Here is a 17,805-nt window from a genome sequence, read left to right on the forward strand (position 1 = left end):
AACTAGGGATAGGACGAGAGGAAATGGCCTCAAGTTGCACCAGGGGAGGTTTAGATTGGATATTAGAAAAAATTTCTTTACTGAAAGGGTTGTCAGGCATTGGAACAGGCTGCCCAGGGAAGTGGTGGAGTCACCTTCCCTAGAGGTGTTAAAAAAACACATAGATGTGGCATTTCAGGACATGGTTTAGTGGGCATGGTGGTGTTGTGTTGATGGTTGGAGTCGATGATCTTAAAGGTCTTTTCCAACCTAAACGATTCTATGATTCTAAGTGTAAAAACAATGTCAAGAAGGAGGGTGAAAATAGTTCTGAAAGTTGTGTTTGTGTTTGGGAACATCCTACTTACCTACCCCTCAGAACCAATGTACAGTGCGAGGAGCCCTAGGAAGTAAAAAGACCTTATTTTGCTCCTTATAATAATGCAAACAAGAAAAAAGTCTGGAAAATTAGCTACAGCTGACTAGATTAATGTCTGTGCTCTTTATGAATGGAAGTATAAAGACCTGAGTCAGGAATTCAGAATGTCTGTTACACTGAAAAAAAGTGGGAATGTTGCAGAACAACCTGCCATGAATTAACTGCTGCAAGAAAAAGTCAGAATAATGTCACTTATGCGATCCAAGATGATTGTGGATGCTGGAGGTGCCTACCTTAAGAAGAAAAATTCATTTTGGGCATCTGATAACAGAGAAGTGATGCTGAATGGATGGCAATCTGCACAGAAGGGATGAGTCAGGGAAAACTTGGAAGTCCTGAAAAGAGACAACAGACGAATATATGTCATCAGCAGGAATTAGGTGTAGAGAAATACTTTCCAAGACAAGAAAATATAAGACCCACTACAAAGGTAAAGAATCAGGTAAATACAGTTTCTGAGGCAATGGATTTTCTAAAAAAAAATCCCACATGATAGAGTCTTGAAGACAATGAGACCAACACTTGTCGGGAGGAAGGCAGTTCAACTTCTAGCTAATGCTTTCACTGGTGAAAAGGGTCTCAATTCCAGAAGTTTTTTAGCCATCTGTATAACTCCTCTTCTTTCCTCTCCTTCACACACCCATTTCCTTCAATGCCCATGATAATACATTTGTTCCTTACAGAAGCTTTTGGAGACATCACTATCTAGAAGGCATATCTGTATATCTTCATTTAAAAGGTTTTCCTTTGTTTGCCATCAGTCCCTCTCATATTTCACTGCATGATATGAGCTGATGTAATTTCTGTTCATTGCTTTAACTGTCAACACACCTCTGCATGTAAAATGCCTTTGTTCTCCACTGTACTGTCCAATTTTCCAGCACTTTCCTGCTATTGCACGTATCACGGATATCTGTGAACCCTGCCTTTGCTCGCAGGAATCACTTCACTCCTGTTGTATGACTCCTACTCATGATCATTTTACCCCAGTCCACAGCTAGCACTGACAAAGCAGCCCAGCTGGGACAAAACAAACTTCCTTCCATGCTGCTTTTTCAGTCAGAACTACTCCTCAAAAAAGTCTCCATATGTGTTCTACTTAGGTTCCTCTTAACACAACTAAAAGAAACGTGAAAAGCTGTAAATAAGTTAGCTTCTCAAAGATATAAAGAATAGATCAAAAATTCCTACAGACTCTAAAGCCTCTGGTCATTTTAGGACACCCTGCATATAAGACACTGATTTTTTCCTAAAAATAATGTCAAAGAGGACAGCGTTAGGGCCCTGGGTGCACCCACCTTCAAGCAGTTTAGCTGGCTGAGTTAAGGAGTTTAGCTTGCCAAGTCCAAAGGCAGCTCTTCCACTAATAAGAGCTGTTATGAAGAAAGCTAGAAGCAAGGGCCTAACCCTCCTTTCCTCCTTTTCCCTTGAGAGATACTTTTAAGCAGAGTCTTTATTGTTGGCCCCCTATGTCTGCACCTGGTCTGGTGCCTCCCCGACCTTGACCCACACCCACTGGCTCGGCTTCCCAGCTTGCCCTGCGACCTGCCACCTGAGACCTTGCTGGGTGATCTCCGAACTATGCCTGACCCTGAAGGTCCGATCCTGACCGTCACTCATGCTTAGCATCCTGGCTCCTTGTTGGTGAGGCTACTGTTCTCGCCTGCCTTGATACTATGCTCTGCTCCAGGCTCCCCCTCCCTTTTGGGGTGGCTGGCCCTCACTGCTCCCCGATAAGCAGCAACAAGCTCACAAGAGTTCCTTCAAATTTGCAAGGCTACCTTTACAGCGAGATGTCCAAAACTTTCAGATGAGGACAGAGCATAGCAACAGTGTTTAAATACACTCAAGTTACAGCCTAAGATGTACAGAGAAGCCAGGCATACCAACCTGAGGCCTGTTTTGCCCATTACAAATGTGTGCCCCGATGTCACGCTTAGCAAGCCTCCTCTGCCACCTAATGGGTATCAGCCCTGGGAGTTTTCCAATCAACCCGTCTCAGCTACTGCCCACAGTAACACCGTAAGACGAGCCGGAACATCCCAGCCTCTCCCAGAGAATTGACTGCTGCTATTTCGACCTCCCCCTCCTGGGATTAAGGGCAACGCACACCAGACTTTGGCAGGCGCCCCCAGCCAGCCCGCGGAGAAGCAGCCCAGTCACGGCCGAGGCTCGCACGAAGGCGCAGGGCGGCAGGTCGGTCCGCCTTCCCCCCGGCTCCAATGAATTGGAGCTATCCATTTCCTCACGGGCGCACAGGGCATCCCGCCCCTATCAGCGGAGCCCGACACGGGCCACGCAGAGGCAGCGGCTCCCCCGCCTTTCCCTGCGGGGGAGGGGGGAACGAGACCGGGCGGGCCGGCGCCCCGCGGCGTCGCCACAGCCTGCGGGCCGCCCGCCGGCCTCGGGCCGCCCGCCGGCCTCCCGCCTCCCGCCGGCCTCCCGCCTCCCGCCGCCCCGCCCCGCCCCGCCCCGCGCGGCCGCCCCGCCTGACGGCTCCTGAGCCGCGCGCACTCCCCGCGGCCGGCACCACCCACCCCGGCTCGCCGCAGGTGGGAGCAGGCCGCCTCGGCCGCGCATGCGCTGTGGGGGACCACTCGCGCGCCGGGCATTTAAAGGGCCAATGGCTGCAGTATGCTGCTTGAGCTGCTGTTTGCTTGCTGTCTGCGTACCGGGGTGCTCTGGGCGAGCGGGCGGGCCCTCCCTCCGGGGTCTAGGTGCATGCCGCGGGGCTGCCCAGCCGCGCCTGGGCCCGCAGGCCTCTGCGGGGCCTCGCGTAGCGCGGGGTGGGCGAGAAGTAGGGCCCGGTCCCCGCTGGGGGCGGGCGCTGGATTCTTTGGATTGCGGACGTCGCGGGCAAATAAAACACGCGGGCGGGCGGGCCGTTGCGCCGTCCCGGCCGCGTTCCTGCTGCTGAGGGCGAGGAGCGGAGCAGGCGCGGCACCCCGCGCAGATGGAGCCCAGCCCCGGGTGCCGCGACGCCAGGCCCGCTGTTACGCCGGTGGCGGCGGTGCTGCCGGCGGGCGGGAGCGGGGAGCGCCTGGGTGGCGCCACCCCCAAGCAGTTCTGCGCCGTGCAAGGGAGGCCGCTCGTCAGCTACACGGTGCGGGCCATGGAGAGGTAACGAGGCAGGCGCCGCTCGGCTCCCCCTCCGCGCCCTGCGGGCCTTCCCCTCCGCCCCTGGCCCCCCGCCGCTTCAGACCCGGCCGCCGGCCCTTGCCGGCCCTCGCCGTGCTCTCAGTCCCCAGAAAGCCGCTGGCAGCCGCCCGCCGCCCTCGCCTGAGGCCCTGGGCGCCCCCCGGCGCGGCCGCCCCTCGGAGGGTTTGGTTCTGCGTTTCGGTGGGATCTCCTTCCCGCCGTGCCCAGTCAACGTGCGATAAGTGACAGGGCGGCCGGGAGCTCGTAGGCCCGGTGCGGACCGGGGGTGCTCTCGGCTGTGACTGGGCACGCTTGGCTGGGGAGAGGTACCGGGCGGCAGCTGGGAGCTCTCCCCCGTCCCAGCCTGGCTCTGTCACCGCCGCCCCCGGCGGCTCTCCTCTTTCCCCAGCGCTGCCGGCGCCTTGAAGCTGTGTCGCTTTCCATTACTGCTGGAGACCTGTTCGAGGCCCTCAGCCTCGAAGCTCGAGGGTTTCTGTAGCTGCAGTGGCTAGTTTGGTGAGCTACACACCCGCCATAGCCGTTGGAGACAGTCATAATACTATCTGGAGGCCCTGAAAGAAAGATCTAGTCGGCCATGGCCATCGGAGATGGTCTTAATGGTGTCCAGAGGCCTCGAACAAGGATCCACTCTTCATAGCGGGGTGGACTCAGTGGTCTACAGCGCTGCATTAGGCTTCACCGTTATAGTCCATGGTGAAACGCCCCGCTGCAGCAAGAAGCTTAAATGCCCCCTTGGTTTTGTTTAAGATATGGTTACTGGGCTAGAAGCTGATAGCTTGCGTAGTGGCATGCGTAAATTTTCTTTGTTTACATTGGAGCAAAGAATTTAAGTAATGGGATATCTTAGCAGTCAGGTTTTTCCTTTTCATAAGACTGTTGAGTTCTAGGCATGTGACTGACAGTTAATATATTATTGTCAAATGTTAACATAATGTAAGTCTTGTATCTAGTGTCATTTGAAACACTGCAGGTAAGAGTGGAGTATCAGATCTGGATGTTTTGCAGTAACTTGTAGAAAAGCAAACCTTTAGATTTTAGAGAGAATAAATGGGAGGAGTGGAGGGCAGTGAAAAGAAATGGAATTGCCAACATCTCCCAAAGTTCTTAACTGATGGAAACTTGTACAACGTCAGAATTGGGACTCTTTTTCCGTTACCACCCAGAGAAGCTTCCCTCAGGTCACTTGTTACTTTATGAAAGAAATATTGCTTGTTTTCTTTATTTAGTTTTCAACAGCCAGTCACAAAGCTAAACACATCACTAAGCAAAACCTCCAATCCAAAGCTTGTCATAGCTGTAATTTCTGCCAAAATGTCATGGGAATCTACAGAGAGGAATAATATCCTCAGTGTATTGGAGACCTGGAAAAGAGAACAGAGTGAGGTTTGGGGAGGAAATGATATTCATAGGAAAATAAAACATTATTCATTTAAAAAAAAAAATCTTTCATTTTTGCTGCAGTAAGCTCTGGGAAAATAACAGTTATTTGAGCAACTGTATTATATTTATGTCCTAAAGCTGCAGAAAATTAGAAGGTTGAATTCTAATTGTACAGTCCAACCAGGCACGTGATCCCAAGTTGATTGTGAGAGTAACAACCTAGTGCTTCCACTTAACTTTAGAAGTGCAATAACTGGTGCCGGTGCTCTCACAGGCAGAGCTTTCTGCTATCTCTGTACTGAATTGGAGTGTTGCCTGGTATGTATGTGTATGGGGAGTTGGGAACAGATGTACTCTAAAGCTTGGAATGGCTTTCATTTTCATCTCCACACTTCTGACTCTGAAACCGCAAAGAAGGTACCTTGTTCTTTTTTGTGCGAATGTACGCGCAAAAATGTAATGTTGAGGAACTGCAGTTTGTCATATAATCTATCACCCAGAAGTGGCAGATTTTCTGTGTTTAGCTTGATACTATCTTCTGATGTCTATTGTTTATCTGCTCTAATTGAATGAATCATTGACTCATTAACCTGTAATAACTTATATTGAACTGGTTATCTCAGCTAATGCAGCTGGTTTTGAGCTTTTTTTAATCTGGAAAAAATGTAGCAACATATAGACAGAAATACATGAGCAAATCAAGAATTTGCAGCTGCTTTGCATGTGCTTTTTAAAAATCAGGAGAAAGATTTTTACACTGTTCAGCTGAAAGTAGTGAGAATTTTAAATATTGATGTGGAAAAACTGGCAGACAAGACAAGAGCAGACATGAATGAATAAGCAGTGCATCCTGTTGCATAGGATGACAGCATGTAGAACGTTGGCCTGCCAATAATAATCAAAGATGATGCCCTTAGGAAGAGGAGGTGAGAAAAAAATAGGGTGAGGAGAAATGATTGGTTTTTATTGCCAGTACAGTGGCACAGATAGGAAGGTCAGGTCCTATCCTGGGGGTAATATTAAAGTGTGTTAGAGAACGTAAATGTCTGTTTTTTCCCATTGAATTTGTTTCTGCTTTTGTTGACCTATGCAAGGCTTTTGCATCAAGTTCAACAGAACTAGAATGGCATTCCTCCTTTTTGCTTCTGTGCAAACTAGTAGGGTTCTTCCTTAATTTTAATTTTTGTTGTGTATGTTTGTTTAGAATAGAACCTTTCCAATTCCTTTTCTGAGATGGAGAAATCTCAGCTCTGTGTGCACATGCGCACACATATTTTACTAAAGCTGTAGAGAGGAAAACAGACCAAGGTAAAGGTTGATTTCACCAGTTCTTGAAAGTACAGTGAGAAGTTATGAAAGCGAAAAGCAGAGTTAATATGTTTACTGGCAGAATAAAAATTTTCCATAAAGGTTTCAGGCAGCTTTGTTTACTTTGTTTACTGTAATGTAGTCTCTTAAAACAGGTGGCCTGGGGGGAGCTTCCAAAGAATCGCCTCTTTGGAAATGTCTTGTGTAGTTTATTTGCCAGGTGTTTTTCCCCATTGACTGATGCATGTTCACTACCTCTACAGGTCACACAATTACAGTTTTGTTAAATGTATCCATTCTGGTAGTTCTTTTTGTCCAGTTAGCATTAGCTTGTTCTTGATACTGCTTATGAGCTAAAAATAATCATAGCAAACAATCCAATTGTTTTAACTTTATGAAGGTATCTTTGTTATCTTGTCTGACTAATAAGGAACATCATCTTTCAGGAAAAAAATGAATAGCTTCTGTACGTGAGATGCTTAAAACTTTCTTAATGTACCTGTGAAACTTTTCAGACTTAAAAGCTCCCTGAGTCCACTTTTGTAATGTAAAAGATACATATGTATTCATATATCAATAAAGTCATAACAAAACTGTTATGGAGCAAAAGGAAGTTATGCTTGCATTCTGCAAATGCATTTTGTTCTTGACAGTTCTTTTCTCGTTTGGTGCTTGAATAATAAGATCAGCAAAAGTAATATAATGATTTATTTTGTACCTCTGAAGAGTTTCTGTGGCAGTGGAAGATCATGTCTTACACTACTGAAGCCATCTCAGCAGTGACTGCCTGGTTCTGGCCTTGTTTTGCTGGTACAACTGCTGATTTCAGTAGGTTATATGTTAAATAGATTGTTAGTAGTCTGAGTAAGAGTTGCAAGAAACTGAGTGTATTTAGGCCTTATGTCAGATTTTGGGCTCAGCACTGGTTTCTATGTAAGTGAACTGATAGGGGGTTAAACCTCAGTCACGTTTGTACCTGAGCATGCCATTTAGGTGGTACAGTCTCAGAGCATAACTCATGGGTTATTTCATTTCCTCTGCCATCCGTGTTGTGAAGTTATTTAATAGCTTAATCTGTTACTGAGTTAATGAGCTCCTTTAGTTTGAGTTCTAGCTCAGCTAATATAAATGTATGTACTTTTGTTTGAAATTTAATAAAACAATGCTATTTTCTACTAGGCAGCTGGTCTGCCTGTCTGTAGGTAATGATGAGGACAGCTACAGGAAACAAACATATAGTCCTTTTCTGCCTCATTGTTTTCCTTCTACTAATACTGAGGTCTTCCCAAGGCAGTTGTAGGGTGATTACAACTGGGGTTACTTTTGTTTCATTTGATCAGACCTGATTTTCCACTTTTGAACTACAGCCTATGTTCTATGGAAGCACTAGAGTTCTGTATTTAGTGCTTGTTAAAGCACATTGGGGTACAGTATTTTTCATGCCTTGTGCTGATTCTTTCTGAAGCTTGCATTATCTTCATCTAATATTACAGTTATACAATCGAAAGGGTGTTGTCGTGGTTTAACCCTAGCTGGCAACTAAACACCACACAGCAGCTCGCTCACTCCCCATCCCCCCCCGGCCCCCCACTGGGATGAGGGAGAGAATCAGAAGAGGAAAAGTGCGAAAACTCGTGGGTTGAGATAAAGACAGTTTAATAAGTAAAGCAAAAGCCGTGCACACAAGCAAAGTGAAACAGGGAATTCATTCACCGCTTCCCATTGGCAGGCAGGTGTTCAGCCATCGCCAGGAAAGCAGGGCTCTATCATGTGTAATGGTTCCTTGGGAAGACAAACACCATCACTCCCCTTACTTCTTGCCCCCAGTTTATATATTGAGCATGATGTCCTATGGTCTGGGATATCCCTTTGGTCAGTTGGGGTCAGCTGTCCTGGCTGTGTCCCCTCCCATCTTCTTGTGCCCCCCCAGCCTCCTTGCCTGTGGGGTGGAGTGAGGTGAGAAGCAGAAAAGGCCTTGGCTCTGTGTAAGCACTGCTCAGCAGTAACTAAAACATGCCTGCTATCAACACTGTTTCAGCACAAATCCAAAACATAGCCCTGTACTAGCTACTATCAAAAAAATTAACTCTGTCACAGACAAAACCGGCACAGGTGTTTACTATTTTTAAACTTGTTTCGAGCAGGTCCTGAGCTTCTTGTTATTTTAGTATGAAATCTTTTTGAAGAAAAGGGGGTGACAAATTGAGGGAGGAAAAAAAAAAGATCCATTTACTGCCAGATTGAGTGTATATTGATATCTTTCTACTTCATTAAAACACTTTGAAACATTTCCGTAAGCGGGTCTTTAAAAGAGTAAGCACCTGTGTGGTGCATGGTTCTCATTCATGAGAATTTGTAGTATACTTTACTGAATTAGTACTTTTCATGAGTTTTGGTGGGACATGTTAGGCTTCAAAGCCTAAGCTGTTCTTGTACCTATACAGTCTAGAGGATACCTTTATACTCTTACATGAATAGTTTGCATCTCTCAATCCCAGCTCTAATTATAGACATTAGTCCAGAATGAGTTTAAGGAGGACATACTCAAGTTTATAAATGTGTTTATCCAGACACAGGGTGGAGCTGTGACCGCATCCTGTCACTTTTTGGTGTATTGTATCACTGGAGGCCTTGAGCCATTCCACCCTGCCTGTGCAGAGATTTATCATAGGCTGGCCAGTACTTATGTTCTCTTCCCTTCTTCTCCGAAGATGCTGTATACTACCGAGTTGCCTCATAATCTGTTTCCTTTGACTCCAGAATGGGAAATGTCAGTGCTCTTCTTACACAGTCACTAGTGAATGTGCAGACTGTCCACTGTCTGGGAACTGTGTAAGGCTATAGTCTTTCTGCAAATAGAAGTGCAGAGCTCTTATTTAGTGTGAAATAGCTCTTCTTAAATTTTGCTTTATTTAAATGACTGACTCTCAATATTCAAAAGAAGAACCGAGATGAATCCAATTAGTTTGCCCTAGTTGTGAGTTGAAGTCGTGCAGAGGTGCTGTTTTGTGGCTAAATGTAGGACTATGCCAGGACTAATTTGAAAACCTTTTCATGAACCTGTGGTGAGTGACAAGTTGAAATGAAACTTGAAACCATATGACTTCAGATTTTACATTTGAACAACTTCAATACTTAAAAAAATGCTGAGAATATGTTGGTTTGGCTGTATTTTCTGCCTTTGTTAATAATATAATGAACATAAGGACAAATATTTTTCTTTTGAAGAATGCTAATAGCACTTCCATTTATTTTATTTTTAATAGTTATTTTAAAATTCATTGAAATAATTTTCCATGGAGCTCTATTAATTACAAAAAACCCATACAGAAGGTTGAAGATGCTCTGTTGTTTCACATAGTTCTAGGGGATTGGTTTGTATCACAGATGACTGCTTTTGGAGTAAGAATAGTTCCTAGGCAATGCCTTCTCATGAGTTATTGCAGAAACCAATACCTTGAGCCTGCATATTTCTGAACTGTAAATTTCTTACTCTTGTTTTTCCAACTGGAAGTATTTAGTACCTTTGTCTTGTGTCTGCAAAATTGGTTTCAATTCAATAGCTTTACTAGTTTTAGTTGAGAGAATATACCATACTTGTCTGTCTCCCTTCCTAGTTGGATATGTAGGCTACACATGAGTAATTTTACTATAGTAAATAGTAAACTGTTTTTGTAATCATTGCTCATCTGATGAGTTTCTTGTCTGTCATGCTAAAAAACCCTCCTGTCATCTGTGGAGACACAGAAAGGAAATAAAACAATTTTAAATCCTTTTTTATGCTCTCTAGATAGCATTTAGGAAATAAGGCACTCAAATAGCTGGATTTCAATTATGGTATTTCTGTTATTTTGAAGTACAGTATGCCACACGTGACTATAATTTGTATTCCTAGGTCCTTTGACACAAGTATGACTTCAGCCTAACTTCATTTATGACTGGTTTTAATCTTGTGGATTGTGGGTCATTCTCCCCCCACACCACCCCTCAATTGTAGAGCTAGGCTGATACCAACAGTAAAAGCTTGAAGTTCTCTAAAAATATGCTTTTCATATTATGGTAATTTTACCTAGCATAGCTATGGTTTTACATTGTGATCTTTGTTTCAGAGTTTTTCTTGATCCTCTTACTCACTTGTACACAGTGTACTGCACAGTAGAACATGGAGTATTCCAGGTCCCAGGATTTACCAATTTATTAGGGACTGAATTTAGAGAAGGCTAAAATAACAGACTGTAGCCGATTGATTTAGAAGTTGTGTTTGAAGTTAGGAATGAGGCTGGAGTAAGAAATGTTTTAAGGCTTTTTGAAGGGTTATCAGAAGGTGCGCTTTTTTTTTTTTCTTTTCCTCCTGCAAACTGGTTGTTGGAAGCAAGTCCCTTCCCAGAATTCCAGTTACTTTGGTCGACATCCACGTATTGGTAGAGATCCTCTCATGTAGCTCTCCCTTTAGGGGTGGAGTGCTAATACACACACAAAAACATGGACTTGAGTATATTGAGAAATGCTTTATTTAGCCAGCTTGAATTTCTTTTTATATTAATTTCTTTGTTTCATGGATATATCTGTACTTTTATTTAGTCATTCATGTCTACTTTCTCTGGTTTTGTACTGTTTCTTCTAGGATAAGTTGGATAGCCGACATTATTGTGGTGGTCTCTCCTGAAAATATTGAAATAATGAAGTCTATCATTGAAAGATATGGCCACAAAAGAGTTACGATAGTAAAAGGTGGAATAACTCGTCATCGGTCAATTTTCAATGGACTGAAAGTATTTGCAGAGAATGAATTTTCCAACCATCTGCTCCAGAAACCAGAAGTAGTGATTATCCATGATGCTGTGAGGCCATTTGTTGAAGAAGATATTCTTTCAAAAGTGGTTATGGCTGCTAAAGAACATGGGGTATGTACTATACAGCAATGCAACTCTGAAGTGTTTTTTATACTGTACAGTGTAAAATCACGATTGATAAATAAGGATTTTCCTAGCAATTTTATTAATGTATTATGTTGATTTTTAAGTGGAACAGATTCAGAATCCCTGTTATGCAGAGAGGTCAGATGGGGGAGGGAGACATTTTTAAATGCCGCAGGCATTATTTGCTATGGGGAGTAATTATTGCCATAGAGACTATCAGTAAGAGATTGAATTATTCAGCAATTTGTTAGTTGAAAGGTAGATTACATAATGATAGTTTACCTTTTTGTCCATGCAGAATTCTTGCCTAACGCTAGAGTAGTTCATTTGGTGATTACTAATAATAGCTAAAGAGAGTACTGCATTGGTTGACTTGCAAACTTTATGTGTTTTCATCTCAAACTTATATGGAAATCCTGAATAAGTGGCAAGAGAGCTATCTCTGTATTAATCTAAATTTTTCTAGAATCCATAAGCATTGCAAACTGCTGGGAAAAAGGGGAAGCAGTAAGCCTCCAACCATAATAGGTTGGAGACCCTCCTGGTCATCACTGCATCTGAGGACTAGGAATATTCACAGGAACCTGAAAGATTTCTGAGAAAGTAAGTGATATGTGAAGGGGAAGTGTTGGTAGAAGTTGTATTATGCAAGTAGAATGGTAGAGTTATTATTGTACAATTTGCTATCTTTACCTTGTACTTCAGTTCTCCATTAATAAGATTGTAGAATGTGTCTCTACTTCAAGGAGATGATTTGAGGTAGAAGTCATTAGTGACAGCAGATTGTTTGGGTAGTAGAAAGCTAGGAAAATCTACCACTTTTTCAGGAAATGAGGTAAAACATAAGTTAATTGACAGATAATTTGCAACTTTGACAGTGGAATAGAGAGTCCAAAGAATGAGTTGTGGTATTTCCTTAGTGCTCCTCCACCTTTTTTTGAAAGCTTGTAGTGTAAAAGGGGAATGTACCACTTGTTAAAATATTCATTATGAAAATTAAATTATGTAAGGTCTCTCAGAATATTGTGTTAGAAATCTAAATATATTGAGCTTCTTACTAGTAGGGCTGTACTTTTGTAGATTGGCTTAATAAAAAATGGCAATAAATAGAAACACTCTGCTCTATAGTTTTCAGTGATACAGAACATAAGTTTCCAGTCATTAAAACTTAAATTCTGTTAGGATTTTAACAAGGTTTTTGACCTTTCTCATATAGCACAAAATAGCTTTCCAGAATTGATTGTCTGCCAAAGACTTTAAAATAGATCTGCTTTGTAGATCTGTTTTAAATGAGATTCTTTGAGAGTAGTAGAAGAATGGGGTTAATTGTACTGATGTTGAGTTGAAATGAGAATAACTGTTTTCTCAATGTATTTGTGTTTATGTGTCTTGCATGTTAAGGTTTATCATATCTCATTTGTCTTTGTGTTTAAGTTTTTTAACTTGTTCACTTTTTTTTGAAACTTGTGTGATTTTAATGTAATATTTTTTCCTGGTTTTCTTTTTAATTGGGTGTAAGACATATTCAGTAAAACAGTAGGGAACGAAGGCAATCTCCACTGACCTTCTCAAGGCAGTGTACTCTAGTTCATCTGAACTTCTGACTGGTAAATATTTTCTTACCTAGATCACTGAGGTATCATTTGATCTCAAAAAGGTGATCTTATACATTTGTCATAGTCTTTTCCATTGTATAATGTCTGTCTGAAATGTGCATGGTATTTATTGGCTCTGTGGTGGCTTCCCGTGTTGGCTTAGATCCACTGAATTCAGTGAGGCTAGGTGTATTGGTTTTGTGTGGCAAGGTTTTGGTAGCGGGGGGGGTTATAGGGGTGGCTTCTGTAAGAAGCTGCTGGAAGCTTCCCCTGTGTTCGAGAAAAGCCTATACCAGCCAGCTCTAAGACGGACCCGCCGCCGGCCAAGGCCGAGCCAATCAGCGATAGTGGTAACGCCTCTGTGATAACATTCTTAAGAAGGAAAAAAGTTGGGACAGAGGGTATTCGGCAGCCGGAGAGAGGAGTGAGAACATGTAAGAGAAACAACCCTGCGGACACCAAGGTCAGTGAAGAAGGAGGGGGAGGAGATGCTCCAGGCGCCGGAGCAGAGATTCCCCTGCAGCCCGTGGTGAAGACCATGGTGAGGCAGGCTGTCCCCCTGCAGTCCATGGAGGTCCATGGTGGAGCAGATATCCACCTGCAGCCCGTGGAGGACCCCACGCCGGAGCAGGTGGGTTCCCGAAGGAGGCTGTGACCCCGTGGGAACCCCGCGCTGGAGCAGGCTCCTGGCAGGACCTGCGGATCTGTGGAGAGAGGAGCCCATGGAGCAGGTTTTCTGGCAGGACTTGTGACCCCGTGGGGGACCCACGCTGGAGCAGTCTGTGCCTGAAGGACTGCACACCGTGGAAAGGACCCATGCTGGAGCAGTTCGTGAAGACCTGCAGCCCGTGGGAAGGACCCACGTTGGAGAAGTTCGTGGAGGACTGTCTCCCGTGGGTGGGACCCCACGCTGGAGCAGGGGAAGAGTGTGATGAGTCCTCCCCCTGAGGAAGATGAAGCGGCAGAAAATAACGTGTGATGAACTGACCGTAAACCCCATTCCCCATCCCCCTGTGCCGCTGGGGGGTTGGTAGAGAATCCGGGAGTGAAGTTGTGCCCGGGAAGAAGGGAGGGGTGGAGGGAAGGTATTCTGAGATTTGGTTTTATTTCCCATTACCCTACTCCAGTTGATTTGTAATAAATCAAGTTAATTTTCCCCAAACTGAGTCTGTTTTGCCCGTGACGGTAATTGGTGAGTGATCTCTCCTATCCTTATCTCGACCCACAAGCTCTTTGTTATATTTTCTCTCCCCTGTCCAGCTGAGAAGGAGGGGGAGTGATAGAATGGCTCTGGTGGGCACCTGGCGTCCAGCCAGGGTTAACCCATCACACTAGGCTATCAGGGAACTGGACTCCAAAAGCTGTTAGCTATTGATGTTACCTGACAAAGTAATTGAATTAAGGAACATGAGAAGAACTTCGTTTTATGTAACAAATAGGAAAAGCTTCCTGCCGGAGAGAGGTAGCTATCTTCACTCGACAACTACAGAATTCTGCAGAACTAAGTGACTGGAAAGCTTAGACTCTTTCTCAAAACTGACAAGCGTGGTTTTGAATATCAGAAAAAAAATTGATCGAGAGAAGCTATCATCTTTAGTTCTTCCTGTAGTCAAATTCTTTGCATGTCTGAAAGGGAGTAAATTCTTCAATCTTTCAGTACAAAAAGTAATTACTTCCTTTTGCATTATATAGAAAAGTACAAAACCTGGCAGAAACATCATATTAAATCACTGGTGTAATAGGGGTAATGCTGTATTGTTGTTCATCTGCATACCATATAGATAGCATAAGTATGAGAAGCTTTAATGTTCTTTAAAATGGCAATTGATCAAGTAAGTTATTGCACTTATAGCTGCCAATTGTCAGACAAATAAACTGCTTTATTACACTTACTAATCAGTTTGTTATTTGCCTGTAGGAATCAAAATGTGCACCTTATCCAGAACTAATAAATTATGCCTTAAATCCCCCAAACAATCCCTTGATTATGTGAAAATATTACTTTGTAACCAATTAAATTCCATTTATGTTTTGGGGGTAATTTTGTAATTAAAATTACATGTTTCTAGAAACAAATTCTTTATTGCTAGTAAAAGTTGGGAAAAGTGGAAGCTTCAGAAGGCATCAGTCCAAAGCCTCTAGCAATATCTCATTGCCAACATTGCATTTTAAACAACATAACTAAAAAGAAAAATGCTTACAAGAAAAAAATCAGGAAGGGGGGGGGAACTTGTCAGTTCTGCTGTTGAGAGTTAAAAAAAAAAAGTCACATACAGTCAAAGACTCTCTCATTCTGTAGTTAACATAAACTAGATTTGAAAGTATAGTTTATTTCTTCGAAAGGACTGAATCAAAATGGCATTCTTAAAAGCTGATTTCTGGAAGCTGTCTAACATCATTACTTTATTCTCGGCTTTAGCAAGGATCTTAACAAAGCATACATGCCAATACAGATGTACAGTGCTACTCAGTCTCATGGACTCTTATTCACATACACAATCAGTCAAAATAATACCCCCAGACAGAAAACACTACATATTATGCTCAGTCTGTTTCTGTCTCTGAGTTTACTCAGACTCAGTGCTGTGCTTATCAGTCTTACTGTATCAGAATGCTGGAGCAGAAAACATGCACCCATACACATGCTGTTCTTTCACCCAGTTAGATAGCAAAATAAAATGCTTTATGTATGATTGTTGAGTTGCATTAGCAAAATATGGTGGGTGGCAAATCAAAACCCACCTCTTTTTCTCCGCTGAAGGTGAAGGAGGACATAGGTGGATAAATAGCTGATCTGGTGTCGTATACTTGAGTAGGGATGGCAATGCTGGAGCAGTTCTGCTCACTCTGTCCTTTCTTTGTTCTTTTTCTCTTAGAAGCAGTTATCTTTTTATGTTTTCTTATTATCTCCTCTGTTTTTGCCATATATGGAATATTTTACACATGATCTTTGTCCTCTTTGTTATACTCAAAGACTGATTTTAGCCAGCTGTAATGGCTGCATTAGTAACAGACCATTTTTGATTCATATTTATACATTGGGTCATCTGAAGTCATCCTGTGCCTGTGTTCTTAGAGGTTCTGCTTTCATTGTAAGCTTGATACTTTGGGGGGCTCCTGCTGTCCTGTCAGACACTTGTGCAAAAGCAGAATCAAGAACTGATGACATATTACCATCTTGACATGATTTTTATTCCACTGGTGGAATTAGTTCTGTAGTTTAGCAGACTCTGACTTATGTCAATGTAAAAATACATATTAATGAATTGTAGGGGCATTATATAGCAACTTTAGAAGAAAACTACATTTGAAGAGCTACATTATTGTGTAGAGCAGAATCTGTTCAGTAGCCCTGAAACTTTTCTGAATGTGTGAAGAAATCAAGTGTGGTTTTGCTGCTGTACGGAAAATAGTTATACAATGCATTATTCCTTTTTCAACTCTGTAGTAATGGATAACTATTGGAAACATATTGATGTTTCCATAGCTTATGGCATTATTGGTCCCATAGAAAGTTATAACCTTCTCACCCAAGTTGTTAATTCTTTTCTGTGTTGAATGGAGAACTAATGTATTGTTAGCAAATACTTGAAGTCTTTGTCCTAACAAGATGCAGTGTTTGGTGGTGGGAAAGCACTGGTAAGGGGAGAAACAGCTCTGTCATTTCCCAGTCTCAATTTAAGTGATTTAGATGATTCATTGCATTCATTAGGAAGGATGCAACTCAACCAACTGAAATACATAAATCATAGACAGAAACTCAAATTATAATCTCCCTTTCTTCTTTGCTGCATTTCTGTGTTGTACTAACAGAGTCAGCTGTGCCTAATACAACTAGTATTTCATTCTTTTTAAAAAGGTGACTTAATCCCACATTTTTTAGCTTCTGGAAAGTCTACACATACAGTAATTTTTACCTTACTTTTTGGGGGATAGGATTAGGTTATCCTGGAAATAAATTTTGAGCATAGCTTCCTGTACATAAATGGTTGCTGAGGTCATTTTTATGTAATGTCTATAAAATGTACCTCCTTTAAATTTAGGGAAACTACAAATATGACACTGCTGTTGATTTTAGGCTAATTAAAATCTGTATGCTTCATCTGAGAAATCAATGTGACTTTGGAAAATGAAGCAGCCTTTAGCAAAGATGCGTCTACTTAGTACTCAGATTTGTCCTTCCTGCAGCAGATCAAAGGAGTAAAGAAAGTAAAATAAGGGAAATCTCAGCTTGTCCAGGATGTGTGAGGAGCTGAATAAAGGCCTTGGATCATTCTAGCCACTTCTACATGGCAAGATCAGGAAGAGATTCTTAGCCATATGTCTCTGGCTAAGGATTAGGCATGCACACCTCCCCAAGTTTTTCCCTTTTTCACCAAATATTGCACTGAAAAGAAATCTGAGTTTTCATCCAGAAATGCCCCCAGCTGCATTTTGGCTGAGTGGGTGTTCCGGGTGGTTGTGGCAAGGACAACACCAGCCCTGCAGGTTAGGTGAACTTCTGAAAGCCAACTTGGCCTGTTTCGTACTCTGTAATAGTTTGCTGGACTGGTTCTGTGCTTATCCTCCTGTTTCCAAGAAGGTAAGTGGGTTGTGGTACAGATAGAACTAAAACTGCCTTGAGGAGCATTGGAGCATGTAGGAGAGAATTCATGAGGTATCGAATTCATAAATACAAGTATTAGAGTCACTATTTGAGCCAAACTTGCATAGTAAGGTATAATGATCCATTTTATGAGGCCCTTGATAACAGAAAAGGTCTTGGATGAAGCTCGTATAGAAAGGTGACTTGAAATTTTGAATCTAATGGGCTGTGAGAGAAAGAAGCTTGGGTGCAAGGTTTCCTGCAAGGAGAGGACACAAGCAGTTCTGAGAGAAGCAGCTGAGCAAATTCAGAAGGCAAAGACATTTGATAAGCAGGTGCAGAGTTGCTTAGGGAACTGCATGACCACAAACTATAGTGCCTGTGGTTTTGGTTGCTCAGCACTGTGTGTGTGGGAAAGAGTTATTAATTAAACGTTGCAGT

General features: G+C 42.9%; 1 protein-coding gene across 4 annotated transcripts in view; it reads left to right on the plus strand.

The window, feature by feature from the left end:
• Nucleotides 1-3,339: 3,339 nt before the first annotated feature.
• The window catches only part of CRPPA (CDP-L-ribitol pyrophosphorylase A), a 122,871-nt gene continuing 108,405 nt past the window's right edge, over nt 3,340-17,805 (plus strand). For all 4 annotated transcript variants that reach the window (XM_052800904.1, XM_052800924.1, XM_052800914.1 and 1 more), the window contains exons 1-2: nt 3,340-3,538; nt 10,890-11,169. In XM_052800904.1, coding sequence (XP_052656864.1) covers nt 3,372-3,538; nt 10,890-11,169 — 447 coding nt within the window. In that variant the 5' untranslated portion in view covers nt 3,340-3,371. The remainder of the gene's footprint in view (nt 3,539-10,889; nt 11,170-17,805) is intronic.

This window comes from Harpia harpyja, chromosome 1 (genome assembly GCF_026419915.1).
Source record: "Harpia harpyja isolate bHarHar1 chromosome 1, bHarHar1 primary haplotype, whole genome shotgun sequence".
Classification (NCBI taxonomy): domain Eukaryota; kingdom Metazoa; phylum Chordata; class Aves; order Accipitriformes; family Accipitridae; genus Harpia; species Harpia harpyja.